The 16690-nt window shown below is 35.9% G+C and overlaps 2 protein-coding genes and 1 long non-coding RNA gene across 3 annotated transcripts; 2 read left to right on the forward strand and 1 right to left on the reverse strand.

The window, feature by feature from the left end:
- Positions 1-922: 922 nt before the first annotated feature.
- LOC110912364 (multicopper oxidase LPR1) lies at positions 923-8320 on the forward strand. Its single transcript, XM_022157065.2, has 3 exons — positions 923-1307; positions 6516-7973; positions 8055-8320. Exons 1-3 carry the CDS (start codon positions 1098-1100, stop codon positions 8106-8108), a joined length of 1722 nt encoding a protein of 573 aa, XP_022012757.1. The 5' UTR covers positions 923-1097; the 3' UTR covers positions 8109-8320.
- A 2994-nt stretch (positions 8321-11314) lies between these two features.
- LOC110912365 lies at positions 11315-12171 on the reverse strand. Its single transcript, XR_002577879.2, has 2 exons — positions 12079-12171; positions 11315-11555 (listed from the first exon to the last, which is right to left on the reverse strand). It is a non-coding gene; the product is annotated as an uncharacterized LOC110912365 (long non-coding RNA).
- Positions 12172-12852: 681 nt separating this feature from the next.
- On the forward strand, positions 12853-16120 carry LOC110912363 (U-box domain-containing protein 11). The gene is made up of 4 exons (XM_022157064.2): positions 12853-13921; positions 14152-14268; positions 14355-14726; positions 14814-16120. Exons 1-4 carry the CDS (start codon positions 13424-13426, stop codon positions 15882-15884), a joined length of 2058 nt encoding a protein of 685 aa, XP_022012756.1. The 5' UTR covers positions 12853-13423; the 3' UTR covers positions 15885-16120.
- Positions 16121-16690: the final 570 nt, after the last annotated feature.

The raw sequence follows: 16690 nt of genomic DNA on the forward strand, positions 1-16690 counted from the left end.
AATCAAAGCTCCGTCTAAGAGTTGTCAAACCTTTATGCATAAACAAAATTAATAATAATATAAGTAACTTTCTTCAGTCTGAGAAGCAATCCCGGGTGGTAACTAGTAAAACTATAAATATAACCAAAACAAAATTTAAGTGTTATAAAATATGCAACGTACCTAAAAGTAAGTGACCATTAATTTACTAATACCACTAGAGCTAGAGAGTTCTGATAGAATAAAATTAATCATCAAGAGAATTTCCGTTAAAAAAAGATCACTAAGAGAATTTCACAAAAAGTTCAATTGAGATTTGAGATCAATACCATTTATTACTTGCATATTTCTTTTGAAATTTTTGGTTCATTTAGTTTCTAGATTCATCCGATTTTATACCCAATTTTGTGTGGTGAGTAATTATTTCTTATCATATGTTCATACTTAGTGCAAAACATTAACTTTTAATTTAACAAATATATCACTTAAAGCTAATGTATCAATGTTTATCGATCAATTACAATTTAACTAATATTTTAGTATATTTACCTTTTAAAAAAGAATTCAATAAAAAAACGTTTTTTGAGTTATTATATATAAAAGTTCTTTTATTTTTACTTATAAATCACAACATATTAGCATCAACTTTCCCAAAAACAAAGATTCTTCGAAAAATCTCAAAATGAAATTATTGTCACTTTTAAGCAAAAAATAGTATATGGATTTTCAAAATTGTTTAAACTCTACATTATTTGGCAATAAAGCTAAAAACTTGAAAATAAGAACTTTATAGTCATGGTTACCAATATTAAAAAAGTTAAATCAGATTTACAACAAATTAAACAACATATCACAAAAAAGAAAAGGAAAATAGAAAAGTTAGCATGTCATATTTAAGAAAATTACTTTATTTTTTTTGTTTAGACAGAAACACAAGACCCCCTCTTCACATTACACACACCACCCAATCATTATCGCACTCACACACAATATATATGAATCTAATTCCATTAATAATTGCACACAAAACCTTCATTCCCTCCCTCTCCCAATCTTTCTTACACACAAATACACATACTTAGTGTGTACATACATGCATATTGCAGAAAAGGGTAGAAATGGAATTAAAAATGAATTATACCCTCTTTCTAGTTCATATTTTGGGTCTGTTTGCGGTTGTTTACGGTGATGGAGGGCTTGTAAGTCCATCCAAGTTGGAAATGTTTGTGGATGAAATTCCAGATATGCCCCGGATCAAAGGCTATGATGTTGTTCATGGGGTTCCTGTTTCCAAGAGACTCAAAATCTCCATGTTTCAGAAGTACTGGGTATGTCTTTCTTTCTTTTAGAATATTATTATTATTATCATTGTTATATTATTGTTATTATGTGTACATGTTGCTTCATATTTTGTACTACCTTGTTGTGTTGGAAACTCAAAAGTCTGCAACAACTTTCTAAGATGCCTCATATTAAATGTTTATACTTTTCCAACAACGTTTCAAGCTATATTATAATAATATATTGAAATATTTTTCATGAATTCGTTGAATACAAAAGGGAGGTCTCTAGTTTAAATCGGGACAAAATTTAGAATTATTAGTGTAAAAAAGTAATATTTTTTGTTAAAAAAAATAAAATTGTTGAATATAAAAGGTTTACCGATAATTATCGTAGATTTTAAAAGTAAGTGAAACGTTTATGTAGTTTATTCCAATGTTACTTGTCCAGTTGTCCTGTAGCAATAAAGTTGATTTAAATTTACAAAGTTATTTTGTTTATCAATTGCAAATGAGCTAGTGGTGTAGTGGTAAGGGAGAGACACTGTGTTCCAAGTGACTCAAGTTCAATTCCTGCCCCTAGCATTTAGTTTCTGCGGCACCTGGTGATGATGGGAGACTAGGCGAGTAGGTGGCGATCGCTAGTTCGATCCTTGAACTGAGCGGGTTTTACCTCACCGCACTGTCGTGCCTTCGGGCGAGTGTTCACGGGCTTCGGCCCTAGGTGGGGGTTTTCCCCGGTTCGGAAGGCGAGTGTATCCCGATGTGGTGAATTTCGCCAGTAGCCCATTTGAAGGATTCGTTGGCCGTTAAAAAAAAAAAAGAATTTTGTTCATCAATTTCCATGACAATTGGTGTACAAAGCATGTGATTTTTAAAGCTAAATTATAATTATAAAATACTTTTGATATGAGTTCTACATTGACAATACTACGTACTAGATGCTAGATGTGATGAGGCTGGAGAGTTATGCTGAGGCTGGAGAGTGCGGTTGGAGTCCCTTAGGGGCTTTATCAGGCTACGTAGGATCCACATCAGTCATGGAGCCCTCCTTTAATTTGTAGGGTGTGGATGGAGCCCCCTATTAAATAAAATTAAAAAAAATTGATTGGATTACATGTTGTGGGCCCCACCTGAACACATTAATCTTCTCGTTACCATGCTAGCGCCTCAACCATGGCGCCCCCCCTCTTAAAATGGAGAATGTGGTGAGCCTTATGGGGTGCTATACATGATGAGCTGACGAGGGTGACGCCCCCACACCCTCCAGCCTGATGGGTCGTGTTCAACATGACATTAATTTAGAAGTTGCTTATGATGTGAATCTATATGGCTGTATTAATTAGTTGATACGAACATAACTCGTTTAACTAAAATATAACTGGATCAACATATAAAACCACTAGATTAATTCAAAATATGTTTAAGAGTTTGATATGATATTAACCCAAAGCCATTTTTTTGTAATGTGGAAAATTCACGACCTTAAATGCTCACCTTTTTCTTGTCGAGATACAACTCATTTCTCTCTCAAAGACCTAGACAATTTCCGTTTACTTGGTCCCATTTTTTGTCCTTTCATGCCCCTTTATTCAAAACTTAAGCCATTCATGTGATTCTTTATTCATTACCATTACCAAACAGACACAAAGATCTTTTCATTATTTATGGACTTTTTATAATTTTTTTTTGACATGAACATACTAATAAGTATTAACATGAATAATTTGAACCAATGGTTTAAAAACCAGTTTTTCAATCGTACTGGGTTAGGCTCAGAAATGGTTCAACCAGTTGAACCGGGTTATACTGGGTGGTTCAACTGGGTTGACTAATTAACCCTATAAATCTATAAAATACAATTTCAACTCAAAATAATCCAAAACTACATCATTAACCTTATAAATCCATAAAATACAATTTCAACTCAAAATAATCTACGCTACATCATTCGATAATAAAATATATTCCAAAATGAAAATCCATTATAAAAAACAATTCAAAATTTCACTATTGAGACCTTTTCAGACGCAAGGTTTTACTGTATGCTTAGTCAGTATAAATATTGGTTAATATAGTTTCGTCCAAATATAAAAGAACATTTAACACAGAAGTATATTATTACTTGATTGTTTAGATAAACCATATATAAATGCACATATGCAATTTCTAAAGGTGATGTGACTATTTCAGTCATATTTGCTCATTCAACAAAGATATCTTTCATTATCATCATGATATAATGTTTGAATAAGTATGTATTGGTGGAGGATCTAGACTTTGAGAATTAAAGAAACAAAAATTAAACATTTACCATTATATTATATTATAATTATAATCTTACAACACTTAAAATAAAAAGTATCTAAATGAAACTGTTGTTATTTCTTATTCCTCTCTGTAATAATTTTAATAATATATATACAAACAAATTTGTATAACCTACATATTTGGATACAAAAACATAATATTTTTTCAAAAAAGAATGAACAACTTAAAAAAAGGTAAACGAACAATTTAAATTTCTTCTTTTGTTCACCCATTAATTATTAGTAATATTATATGATAATTCTAACCTGTATATATCATGTATATTAAAACATATAGCTATGTGGGTCGTCATCCTGGTGGAAATGGTGTACTCGACAATAAAATGGTTGAGAGTTCAAAACATAATGTGTGAGTGTAATGTATTTATCTAGAAAATTTTGTTAAAGAAATATACCGGATTATTTTTTAGTAAGCTTGCTTAATAACATAGGGTGGAGATACAATAGGAAGTTTATTTGGCTAGGAAGGATAGGAAGTGATCTTGACCATTCATTAAGTTAATCAAGGGCTAAGATTAAATCAGGGAAATTGAAAAGAATAAAAGAGGCGCGTGAGTTTGTTCAAGGGCATTCTAGTCAATCCAAGCCAATAGTTTCTCTCTCCTCCAATTCCCCCCCATTTTTTAAACGTTAATAACTCTTTCATACGACATTATTTTTTTATAAAAATTGCACCAAAAAAACGAGCGTTTTTTTTTCTTTAAAACGAGTATACTATTGCTATATTTTAAAAAAAAAAATTAAAACCCAGTTGCGTAAAACGCAATAGAAAAACCACCAGTTACGTAAAACGCAATGAAAAAAAAAACCTAAAAAATGACATTTTTCTAAAACGCAATGCACCAAAAACACAAAGAAATGACTTATTTGTAAAACGCAATGGCCAGAAAACACACAGAAATGTCTTATTTGTAAAACGCAATGGCCAGAAAACACATAAAAATGTGTTCTACCTAAAACGCAATGCACCAAAAACACAAAGAAATGACTTATTTGTAAAACGCAATGGCCAGAAAACACACAGAAATGTCTTATTTGTAAAACGCAATGGCCAGAAAACACATAAAAATGTGTTCTACCTAAAACGCAATGCACCAAAAACACAAAGAAATGACTTATTTGTAAAACGCAATGGCCAGAAAACACACAGAAATGTCTTATTTGTAAAACGCAATGGCCAGAAAACACATAAAAATGTGTTTTACCTAAAACGCAATGCACCAAAAACACAAAGAAATGTCTTATATGTAAAACGCAATGGCCAGAAAACACTTAAAAATGACTCATTCTAAAACGCAATGGACTGAAAACACCTAAAAAATGTGTCACTGTGAACTGTCTGAATTGTCTACGAATTACTGTCTTCGAAATGAGCCAATTTATGGAAAATTAATTTCTCTGCCCCTTGGACCCCGCCAGGGGCTGCCGCCCCTGGGACCCCGCTACCGGGGGCTGCCGCCCCCGGACCCCCGCAAAGATTGTAAAACGCAATGACTAAATCAAAAACCCAGATCATGAAAATGAAATTAAAGAATTTCTTACATGGATCGAAGCCGATTTCTTCATCAATTGACAAAATTTGAATGATAGAAACACTTATCAACGCTCGAATCGAACGAATCGAGTGATTATCTCCAAAATCACCGGAAAAAACGAGATTTTTTTATGAAATTAAACTGGGTTTTCTTCAAAAAAAGCTAAAGAACACGTTGATCGGGTTCTGAATCATTGATTGGTGATGAAAATCGCACTATAATGTAGTGATTATTGAGATAGAAAGTGAAGAAATAGTTGAAGATGGTGGGTTTTGAAAATGGTGGGTTTTTGAATTTACTGGGTTTTGAAAAAGGAAGAAGAAGGAGTTGGATTGACTAAAATACCCTTTCTCTTTATTTTAAAATTTGCCACATGTCATAATCCTATGGCTTCCTATCCTTCCTAGCGAAAATTAACTTCCTATTTGATCTTTTCCCTAATAACATAATGATGACGAAGCAATAGTGGATCATAGTCAAAACTTCTAATTATAGCCTTGTAGATAACAAATTATATATTGCATTTGCTAAGAATAGTTTTTTTTTTAACTTTTCTTTTTTAAAAAAACCTATACAATATTTTTTTAAAATAGTTTTTTAAAGAGTAAAATATACTAAAATATTGTGTATCAAAAGGTGGGTCCCTACACCCTTATGGCTCTTTTTTGTTCTTTTCCTCTCCAAGTAAATGAAATTCACAATATTCTAAATAAATTTATTACAACTTAAAAACTTATTATTTAAATTATGTTTCGAAAATAAATTACATAATAGTGGTAGGTAAACAGGCAACAAGTTGCGTCGTAACCCTGTTTTGAATTGTAAAACCAATCCTAGTGAAAACAAAGCTCTGGTTCTTCGGTGTCAAGAAATTGTTGTTCACGACTCTCTGTATTCTCTTCAACAGCTTCAGGGGCAAGGGATCCAAATTTATCAAAAGCAAAGAAAATGAAAACATCTTTGTTCACAGCACAAGTTTGTGTGCTTGCTCATACTTAGTAACTTTCCCTGATTAGAAAAAAACTAATTAAAAATAACATATCCATGCATAACTTTATTAACAACACTTTTATATCATAGGCATTAAAGTACCAGATATAATTTTATAGTTAGATAAATATGTTTTCAATAATTCATGTATCCTTCTTTATTTTTTCATATATTAGTCTTTTGAGATTCTTTTTTCTTCTATATTTCAAATAGTCAGTATTTTGTGGTTATCTTACAAGTTACAAGATAACCTCAGGCAAAAAGTATGTAACATGGACCAACCCATAAACAATCCCAAATATAAAAATAAAATCTTACATCAATGTATCTTCATTATCAAAAGTTTATAGTTTATTTGTACATCATAACAACCTTAAATCTTTGACAAACCTTATTTACAGAAATTCCACAAGGATCTTCCACCAACCAAGGTATTCGCATACGGTGAAACAAAGCACACCGCAACAGTCCCCGGTCCAACAATCGAAGCCGTCCACGGTGTCAGCACCCGTGTGACGTGGCAAAATAAACTCCCTTCAAAACACATCCTCCCATGGGACCCCACCATCCCAACCGCCATCCCAACTAACAATCAAGGCGTTCCAACCGTCGTCCACCTTCACGGCGGAATCGACGAACCCCAAAGCGACGGTAACTCACACTCGTGGTTCACTAAGGGGTTCCGTCAACGTGGGCCCCACTGGACCAAAAAAACATACCATTACCACAACCAACAACAACCTGGTAACTTATATTATCATGATCATGCAATGGGGTTGACCAGAGTCAACCTTCTTGCTGGTTTGTTTGGGGCCTACATTATTCGTCATCTTGACGTGGAGGCCCCACTTAGACTCCCTTCTGGTGATGAGTTTGACCGGCCCTTGGTCGTGTTTGACCGAAGTTTTCGGGTCAACGGGTCGATTTATATGGACACGAAAGGAAACAACCCGGATATTCACCCGCAGTGGCAACCGGAGTATTTCGGTGATGTTATTGTCGTTAATGGGAAAGCGTGGCCATATATGGCAGTCCGCCGGAGAAAATACCGGTTTCGGATTATTAATGCTAGTAACGCCCGGTTTTTTAAATTCTTTTTTAGTAACGGGTTAAGGTTTATCCACGTAGGATCTGACTCGGTTTATAGCGAGGAGGCAGTATTGGTGAAGGATATACTTTTGGGCCCGTCTGAAATAGCTGACGTGGTCGTTGACTTTTCAAAGTCAAAGTCAAGTTCGGTTATTTTACATAATGGGGCCGCGTACCCGTACCCCGGTGGGGACCCGGTCAACGAGAGTAACGGTAAAGTCATGAAGTTTATAGTTAACCGTAACCGCGAGTTTGACTCGTCGCGGGTCCCGAAAAAGTTGTTAAAGTACCCGACACCGATGTTGTCAGAAGTGTCGAAGTCGCGTTACATTGCTATGTACGAGTACACTAGTCCGATTGATGAGCCGGTTCATTTGTATATTAACGCGAAGTCGTATGATGAGCCGGTAACCGAGGAACCAAAGGTGGGGTCTACGGAGATATGGAATGTGATTAATCTGACGGAGGATAATCACCCGTTGCATATTCATCTTGGACTGTTTAGAGTATTGGATCAAACGAATATAACAAATATAGATGAATTTAGAGAATGTATGAATAAGTTGAATAATGCGGAAAAATGTCATATTGAAAAATACGCACGTGGTGAAAAGTTGAGTGTGGAACCGTATGAGAAAGGATGGAAGAATGTGTACAAGATGCATCCCGGTTACGTGACGAAGATCATTGTGAAGTTTGCGTATATACATACGAATGCATCGTATGCGTTCGATGCAACCGCGGAGCCGGGATATGTCTACCATTGCCATGTAAGTGTCTTGTTCGTATGATGATGATTGGATTTGTTTCATACTATTTGGTGATGATATTGGTTTTTTTTTTATCTGCAGATATTGGATCATGAAGATAATGTGATGATGAGGCCTTTGAAACTTGTGAAATGAGTGGAAATTAATAGTCTTGGAGCTATAAAGAATACAAATGATATGTAGAAGTTAGACAAAATGTGGGTGACAAAGAAAATAAGAAATATATAATGTTGATAATTAAGAAAGTTGTGTCATGCCCCGTCTTCTATTTCTAATGTGTGAATTTAATTGGATTTACATAATTGTTAACTTTGATCACGTAATCTACATAAAGTTTTAAGAGTAAACTGCCATTTTGGTCGCAAGTTTGGTTACTTTTGTCACTTTAGTTCAAAACTCAAATATTTTGTATTTGGGTTCCTGTGGTTTCAGTTTTATTGTCATTTTGGTCTAAAAGTGAAATAAGGTTATATTTGTATTATAAAATTTTGCTATTTTGTCATTTTCCTTAGGGGCAAAATGGTTATTTCTTTTTTATTTTATTTAAAACTTTTATTAAAGGGACTATTTGTGTAACTAGATTCAAGTTTTGGACCAAAATAAAAAATACAAATGTTTAATTTAAAGCTTTTATTAAAGGACCATAGCCTCACCACCACCACCACAACCTCACCACCACAACCATCACCACTACTGCCTTACCACCGCCTCACCACAACCATCACCACCACCCGCTTAACCATCACCAACATCACCATCACCTGCACCCGGCCACAACCTCCCCCCTCTCTAGCGCTACTACCAGCCACCGCCGCACCACTATCAGCCACCACCGCCATCAAAGTGAAAGGAACCCTAATCCGACGGTGGTGGTTTCAGCAGTAGTGAAATTCAAATACTTGATATTTAACAAACTTTTTCCTAATAATCATGTTATGGATAAGATAGAATGATAATAACCAACTTGACCGTCCTTATCCTTCGTCGTCGCCGCCGTAGTCTCCGATGCAACAGATCTGCACTTCACCGAATCAAGCATACACTACTGATCTCGTCGATGAGGGTTTGGATGAGGCGTTTGATGACAGCGTCTTGCACGGCGGTGCCAGAATCTTCTCCGGCGATGACTGGGTGACGGTTACTCTTTGTTCTTCGGTTTTGGTTCGTCATTGTTGTTAGACGGAGTGAAAAGGGATGTGGTGGAGGTTGGATAGTGGTGGTTTCAACAATGGTGGTTTCAACAATAATGGAGAGGTTGGTAGTGGTGGGTTGATGCCTTGGTGGTTGTGATGGTGGTGACTGGTTGTAGACTTAGACAGAGATGGATGGTTGCAGACTTAGGTGCTGTTTGTTTTTTCAGAAGTAAAATGTCTGTAGTCTGCGGACCACATCTGCAGGCATCTGCAAGAGAAGATGTGGACCAAATGTCTGTAGTCTGCAAGGAGAAGAGAGTTTGTTTTTTTTTTCTTCAAAAACAACTTCACACAAACACACAACACACACAACAGAGGTCTGCTCTCTCTCTCTCTACAAACTCTCTCTCTCTCTCTACAACCACCACCACCACCGCACCACCACCACCACCACCGCACCACCTCCGCCACCACCACCGCACCACCTCCGCCATCACAGGTCTGCTCTCTCTCTCTCTACAAACTCTCTCTCTCTCTACAATCACAGGCCTGCTCTCTCTCTCTCTACGGTCTCCCTCTCTCTCACCGCTCTCTCTCACAGGTCTGCTCTCTCTCTACAAACTCTGGGTTTTGTTTTAATTGATGGGTTTGGTGGTGGTGGGTTTTGAAGATGGTGGTGGTGGATGTGGTGGTGGAGGTGGTGGCTGAGATGTGGTGGTGGAGGTGGTGGCGGAGGAACATCTTATGTCTGTCCGATCTCTCTCTCTGTACGGTCTGGGTTTTGTTTTAATTGATGGGTTTGGTTGTGGTGGGTTTTGGAGATGGTGGTGGTGGAGGTGGTGGCTGAGATGTGGTGGTGGAGGTGGTGGCGGAGATGTGGTGGCAGGTGGAGGTGGTGGCGGAGGAGGATCTGTGCATTTTTTGAAGATCTGTAGGTTTGAGAAGATGAATGTTATTGGCTTTTTTTAAGCTAATTAAAGCACTTTTCTGATCTTCTTTAAAAAAAAAACAAACGGTCTTCAAAGCCTTATGTCTGTCCGCCTATAGACATAAGCTCTTTGCAGATGTTATAAGCAAAAACAAACAGCCCCTTAGAGAGAGATGGATGGATGGTTGCAGACTTAGTGACAGATCTCTTAATAAAAGCTTTAAATAAAATAAAAAAGAAATGACCATTTTGCCCATGAGGAAAAGGACAAAATGATTTTATAAGACAAATATGACATGATTTCACTTTTGGACCAAAATGCCAATAAAACTGAAACCACGGTGACCCAAATGCAAAAGGTTTGAGTTTTGAACTAAAGTGACAAAAGTGACCAAACCTCAGGGACCAAAATGGCAGCTTACTCAAGTTTTAACTATAATTACTGACAAATGCTCTCTTTAGATTAGTTAGCCTGTCCGTATAACTATCTCCAATGTTAAAGGCGCCATTGGCTGGCACGTCATCTGCCACATAATATCCTTACAAATTATTAAAAACCTTAATTTCATCTTCAACCCTACAAATATCTAACCATCTTAATTTTCACCTCATCAACTACCCATTACACACATTATTTCAATAAAACTTTTCTTTTTTTACTTTGGGTCTACCTCATCACATAAACCTTTGTGGGCATATCACTTAAGGGCCTCTAAGGGTGGATAAGCTCCAATAATAAGGGCATCCAAGGACTTCCAAACGCTTGATCTCTAAGGACCCATTGGAAATAGTCTAATGCTTCAACTCTTTTAAGATATATGCTAAAATGGATCAACTTACATTGATAAGTATAAAGTTTGAATAACATAGAAAACATTCATTTCTTCCAAAGGACTAGCCATATTAAAAACACGTTAAAAATATTATCACTTATACAAAGAGGTCCATGCCATTTTCCCCAAAGGCCTGTCTATCTTACGAGAAGTCCATATTATTTTACCCGATGACTTTAGTATATAAGTAGCTTTATAATTACTTAAGACATATAAGAAAAACTATACACTTATAACATATCATTTTTTATGAATTCCGGTCTAAAATAGTAAAAGAAAGTTGTCGTATTTCACATCGACTTCTATAGAAAGCACTCGTGTTACGTACATAGAAATCTAGTATTTTGATTGAGTTTTCAACTATTTATCAACCATCTAAACCATAATTTAATATTTAGAAAGCCTTACATTTCGATTTTCCACTATTTGATCTTTTAACTCAATTCATTAATAAAAATAATAAACAGAAATTATTAAGTTGTTTCCTTTAAAAATCATTTACACTACTGCCCAACAAAACTATATAATTGTTTCATGGACTTCTTTTATTAAACCAATACATATATATGAGGTGGTCTAAAGTTTATTGTGGGCTACACTTTTACTGTGGGCTACACTTTTTTGAAAGGAAACAAAAACATCACTATGTTACCTCATCCAATTGCTTGGCTGGTTCCTTCTGTTCTCCCTGAAATTTACAGTAGCTTCACATTAAAACAAAGAGTTAATTATTGTTTTCGTCCCTGTGGTTTGTCAAAAATCACTATTTCAGTCCATTAGTTTAAAAATTGCGATTTCAGTACCTGTGGTTTCACTTTCGTAACCATTTCAGTCCCTGTGGTTTCACTTTCGTAACCATTTCAATCCATTTATTCTGTTAGTACATGGATTGAAATGGTTACGAGGTGGACTGAAATGGTTACGAAAGTGAAACCACAGGGATTGAAATCGCAATTTTTAAATTAATGGACTGAAATAGTGATTTTTGACAAACCACAGGGACGAAAATAGTAACTAACTCTAAAACAAATTTAAAGCTTTTAATTTTCATGATTCTTAACCATAAATTATGTACGTGCTTGCATATGTAAACTCTTTATCTCCAATATTACAGTCATCTAATTAATCAAATTGTTGGTTGCACACTTGCAAACATAGACTACAAATTGCCCCACCCCCCAAAAAAATTAAAAAATAAATAAAAACATTACTATAAATTTTAGGCAAAATTCCCGAACGTCGCACGTTAGGTTTCTATGGCTGGAAGAATAGCCGCTTGGAATCATCTGGTTTGAATTCTTTTGTCGGTGGGAGAATGTAGAGTTTAATTAAAAGGGTAGCGTTTTGTAGTGTTAGGGTAGGGCGTCACATGTGTTTTGTAGTGTAAGGGTAGTTTGTAATGAATTTGACATGACGCTGGTTGATTAGTTGGGAGAAGAATACTACCTTTGAATGTCCCTCCCTTCTACAAGTTAGATGACTCACTCAGCTTAAAAGAAGTACAAATTTCTAAGTTCTAACCTACTTTAGGTTATATGGTGTGGTGCGGTAAACACCATCAGTAAGGCGTTTACCGATCGGTAACACCGCCGCCGATGGTGTTTACCGATCGGCGAAGTCGTTTGAGCGGTAAAGGTTTACCGATGCGGGGTGAAGTTATTTGAGAGATGAAGTTGTCAGCTTTTGATTCATTATGTTTTTTTTTAAATAATAGTTTACCTAATCCAAGTGTCTAACCACCGTCAACGTTTTTGAGCAATAGATAAACAGAATAGATAAAATGACGTGGCACTGTTTGATTGGCTGATTTGGAAATTTATCTAATCCAAGTGTTTAACCACTCCCTTTACCCTTAAAGAATTTCCTTTTTGGGTCATCATTCTTTTTTGTTCCTTGTGGAGAATTCAGGTATATGATTATTCTCTTTTAATTCTTTTTATCTCGTATTTTTTTCCTTCACTTCTATTTTTTGTATTCAATTTATAAAAATCATATTCAATAGTACAGATAAAGCTGTAGGTAAAGATAGACTTATGACTCATAAAAATAGACATTGATGCGGAAAACAGATGAAGATGACCGTTTCGTCCTCATGTTGCAATCTGCCAACTTGCCCTAAACGATGAGGATCAAGTTGCTCAAACTTTTTCAAAAAAAAATAAAAATAAAAAAAAATAACATATGTGTTTCATGCTTTTAAACCTTTTTCAAACTTTCGATCTTAACCATTAAAATAGTAAAATCTACGATCCAAATTACTATTTACGCTTTTCATACAAAACCCACTTTTCATTTGACCCAAACTCTACATATACAACCGTTGAAGCGTCACTCTTATATTTAATCCGTATAAATGTACATCTATTATTTGCACTCATCATATTCACACAATTTAAATCATAATCTTGTTACAATGAAATTGATCCCGAGTTCCCCCTAGTCCCCTACCACCTTTACAAAAAAATAAAAAAAGTACAATAAACATAACCAAGCCGATATTTTTAGAGAACATCACGTTTATTAAATAAAAAAGCGCGGGTAAATTATTAAAAAAACATGTTCTATGCGATAATAACAACCAACAAACAAACTTATATTCCCCTTCATAATACAACTGTCTTCTCCCCTTTCACCAAAACACGCTTCAACTTTCAATCATTGACTACACCCACATTTCTCTTTGATTCATTCCCATCCATTTTTATAAATTATAAACCCCCAATTCACCACAATTCCACCATGGCTGGTGACCACTCCACCGCGGTTGTGGCGGAAATTCAGTCGTTGCTCCGGCTAGTCCGAGATGTGGCCCGGAGATCTGCCACCGGGTTCGCAGGAGCCTTCAAGAAGGACTGTTCTGACATGTGTAGAAGAGTTGCGTTATTGGCGCATTTATTGGAGGAGATTAGAGATTATGAAGGTGATTTGAGGCCGTTGGATTTGTCCGCTTCTTCTTCGTCGAATTCGAGTGCCTTGTGTGAGGTTGCGGAGGCGATTAAGGCGGTTAAAAGATTGGTTTTGTTTGCTGGAAGCTTTGATTGTAATGTTTCAACGGTAATTCAATTATTGTCTGAACAACCTTAAATGTGGCAGGCTTGGTCTATTTGTTTTAATTAGTTGAAACCCTAAATTAGCTTTAATTTAGTATAATATTATATGCTGGTTGCAGCCCTGTGGACGTAGGTCAGCTTAGACTGAACCGGTATATTCCGTAGTTTGTTTGTGTGTGTGTGTGTGTGTTTGCAATTCGATCCTAACATTCTTTATGTCTTAATCAACTAAAGGACGGAACGGCACAACAAATTGTGTTTCAATTCCAATGCGTTACGTCGAAATTGGAAAAGGCGTTAGCCGGCTTGCCGTATGATCATTTTGACATATCAGAGGAAGTGAAAGAGCAAGTAAGACATACAAACATGATGTATATTTGTCTTTATGTATGCTTATCTTCTAGGAGTTTTTATGTTCAATATATCTTGTTTCATAGGTTGATTTAGTCCGAGTTCAGTTAAAAAGAGCCGCTGAACGATACGGTGGATCACAAGATCTGACCGTTTTATCAATTGGCTTATCTCAATCACTGGCGAAAGAGTCTGATATTGTTCATGGAATTAGCCATGATCATAATGAAGTTGAATTGAAAGTGGGAAATGTTTCGAACGAAAGCGTTGTAAATGATGTAGATGAGATGATATACGAGCCTGCTACTGCGTCATCTGACGCATCTTGTATGTTAAAACCTGCCGAGGATGCAGTAAACAACGTTGAGGAGAACAAGAAGCCTGTGATTCCGGATGATTTTCTTTGCCCGATTTCACTAGAGCTCATCCGAGATCCTGTTATTGTGTCCACAGGACAGGTATGTCGAAACCGTTTGTTAACAGAAGTTGTATATCCAAACATCAGAAACATGTTTATGTATTATAATGTTTATGTTATTTTGCAGACTTATGAGAGATCATACATACAAAGATGGATAAATTGCGGGAATACAACGTGCCCGAAAACTCGACAAAAACTTCAAAACCTCATACTTACTCCCAACTATGTCTTGAGAAGTTTAATCACTCAATGGTGTACGCTTCACAACGTTGAGCACCCAACTTTACTCACAAACTCGCGATTGAAAAATATCGATAAATCATTTCTCGATATGATTGATGCAATTGTTCAGAATCTCTCAAGCCAGTCTATCGAAGAACAAAGAGCAGCCGTCTCTGAAATAAGATCTTTATCGAAAAGAAGCACAGACAACCGGATACTCATCGCTGAAGCAGGAGCGATTCCGGTTCTTGTTAGTTTAATACTGTCTGAAGACGATATTACACAACAGCATGCGGTTACTTCAATTCTCAACCTCTCGATATACGAAGATAATCGAGAACTCATAATGCTTGCAAATGCGGTACCTTCAATTGTACAAGTCCTTAGAACAGGCGCCATGGAAACGAGAGAAAATGCAGCCGCTACGCTTTTTAGCTTATCGCTTGCTGATGAAAACAAGATAATAATCGGTGCGTCGGGTGCGATTCCGCTATTGGTTCATCTTCTTGAAAATGGAAGCAAACGAGGGAAAAACGATGCTGCAACGGCTTTATTCAACTTGTGTATATATCAAGGAAACAAAGGGAGGGCGGTTAGGGCCGGAGTCATTGCGGTATTAGTCAAAATGTTGACCGAGTCAAATGGTTCGATGGTTGATGAAGCTTTGACTATACTTTCGATTCTTGCGAGTCATCAAGAAGCTAAAGCTGCCATGTTAAGAGCTTGCATCATTCCGAATTTGATTGAACATGTGGCGGCTGCAAATTCAAGGAATCAAGAAAATGCTATTTCGATTTTGCTTTCGTTGTGTAAAAGAGACGATGAGAATCTTGGAGTTATAAGCAGGCTCGGGGTGTTAACGCCGTTAATGGAGCTTGCTAACAATGGCACAGAACGGGCTAAACGAAAGGCTGTATTGTTACTGGGGCATCTTCAAAGGTCTCAACAACAACTTCAACATGTTGATGGCTAACTTTTCATGGTGATTGGTTGATATTTATACTTGATTTTATTTATACATGATTTTTTTTTTTTTTCGGTTCGTGAAGAAGAACAAAGAGTTGAAGCAACTTCTTGTGCTTTCTTTGTGTTTTCATATTGGTCACTGCAAATTCATTTGATTTGATTTTGTTATTGTTTGTTTGACATCTGAGATAACATTTGTGAATCTTTGAAGATATATTTATACCAAAATTTATATTCTATACCCTTGATTGGCGTGATTATATGTGTCTTGTATCTTGTGACTTATATATTATGCTTGTCTAGTGCTTAATGATTCTAATATAGCATTTTTTTTAATATGTTAATTGCGAGGGCACATGTAATTGAGAACAAGTTTTTTTTTTTTTTTTTTTTTTTTTTTTTTACAAAACACGAATCACTAACGAAGTTCACATCCTTGGGTTTAGTCTAAATGGTTTCGGATCAAGCCTGTAGACACGTTTAGATAAATGGACTTGGGTTTGGGTATACACGTTAAACCATTCATTTACTGAAATGTGTTTTTACACCGTAATTATAAAATGGTTGTGTATTTTGTGTCAAAATTTATAAGTTAAAGAGAGATTGACATCAGGTTTATAATTCAAATGTAATTTTTTATACATGTTTCTCAACTTATTTTAGAGGTAATGAAGAAAAAAAAACAGATTAAAAAGGTCGTGTTTATATCAGCGTGCAAATTCATATTGTGTCTAGATTCAAGTTTCCCTCACACGGTTTTCGGGTTTGTGACATGTTTGGTTCGACCTGCCAACTGACAAACACGGCCCGTTT

Source organism: Helianthus annuus, chromosome 12, assembly GCF_002127325.2.
Source record: "Helianthus annuus cultivar XRQ/B chromosome 12, HanXRQr2.0-SUNRISE, whole genome shotgun sequence".
Classification (NCBI taxonomy): domain Eukaryota; kingdom Viridiplantae; phylum Streptophyta; class Magnoliopsida; order Asterales; family Asteraceae; genus Helianthus; species Helianthus annuus.

Bases quoted from the DNA above. Each gene is read 5' to 3' on its own strand.
- LOC110912364 (XM_022157065.2), top strand. From the start codon at position 1,098: ATGGAATTAAAAATGAATTATACCCTCTTTCTAGTTCATATTTTGGGT. The intron at 1,308-6,515 runs GTATGTCTTTCT...CCTTATTTACAG, and splicing joins CCATGTTTCAGAAGTACTGG to AAATTCCACAAGGATCTTCC. The intron at 7,974-8,054 runs GTAAGTGTCTTG...TTTTATCTGCAG, and splicing joins GATATGTCTACCATTGCCAT to ATATTGGATCATGAAGATAA.
- LOC110912363 (XM_022157064.2), top strand. From the start codon at position 13,424: ATGTTCTATGCGATAATAACAACCAACAAACAAACTTATATTCCCCTT. The intron at 14,269-14,354 runs GTAAGACATACA...CTTGTTTCATAG, and splicing joins CAGAGGAAGTGAAAGAGCAA to GTTGATTTAGTCCGAGTTCA. The intron at 14,727-14,813 runs GTATGTCGAAAC...GTTATTTTGCAG, and splicing joins TTATTGTGTCCACAGGACAG to ACTTATGAGAGATCATACAT.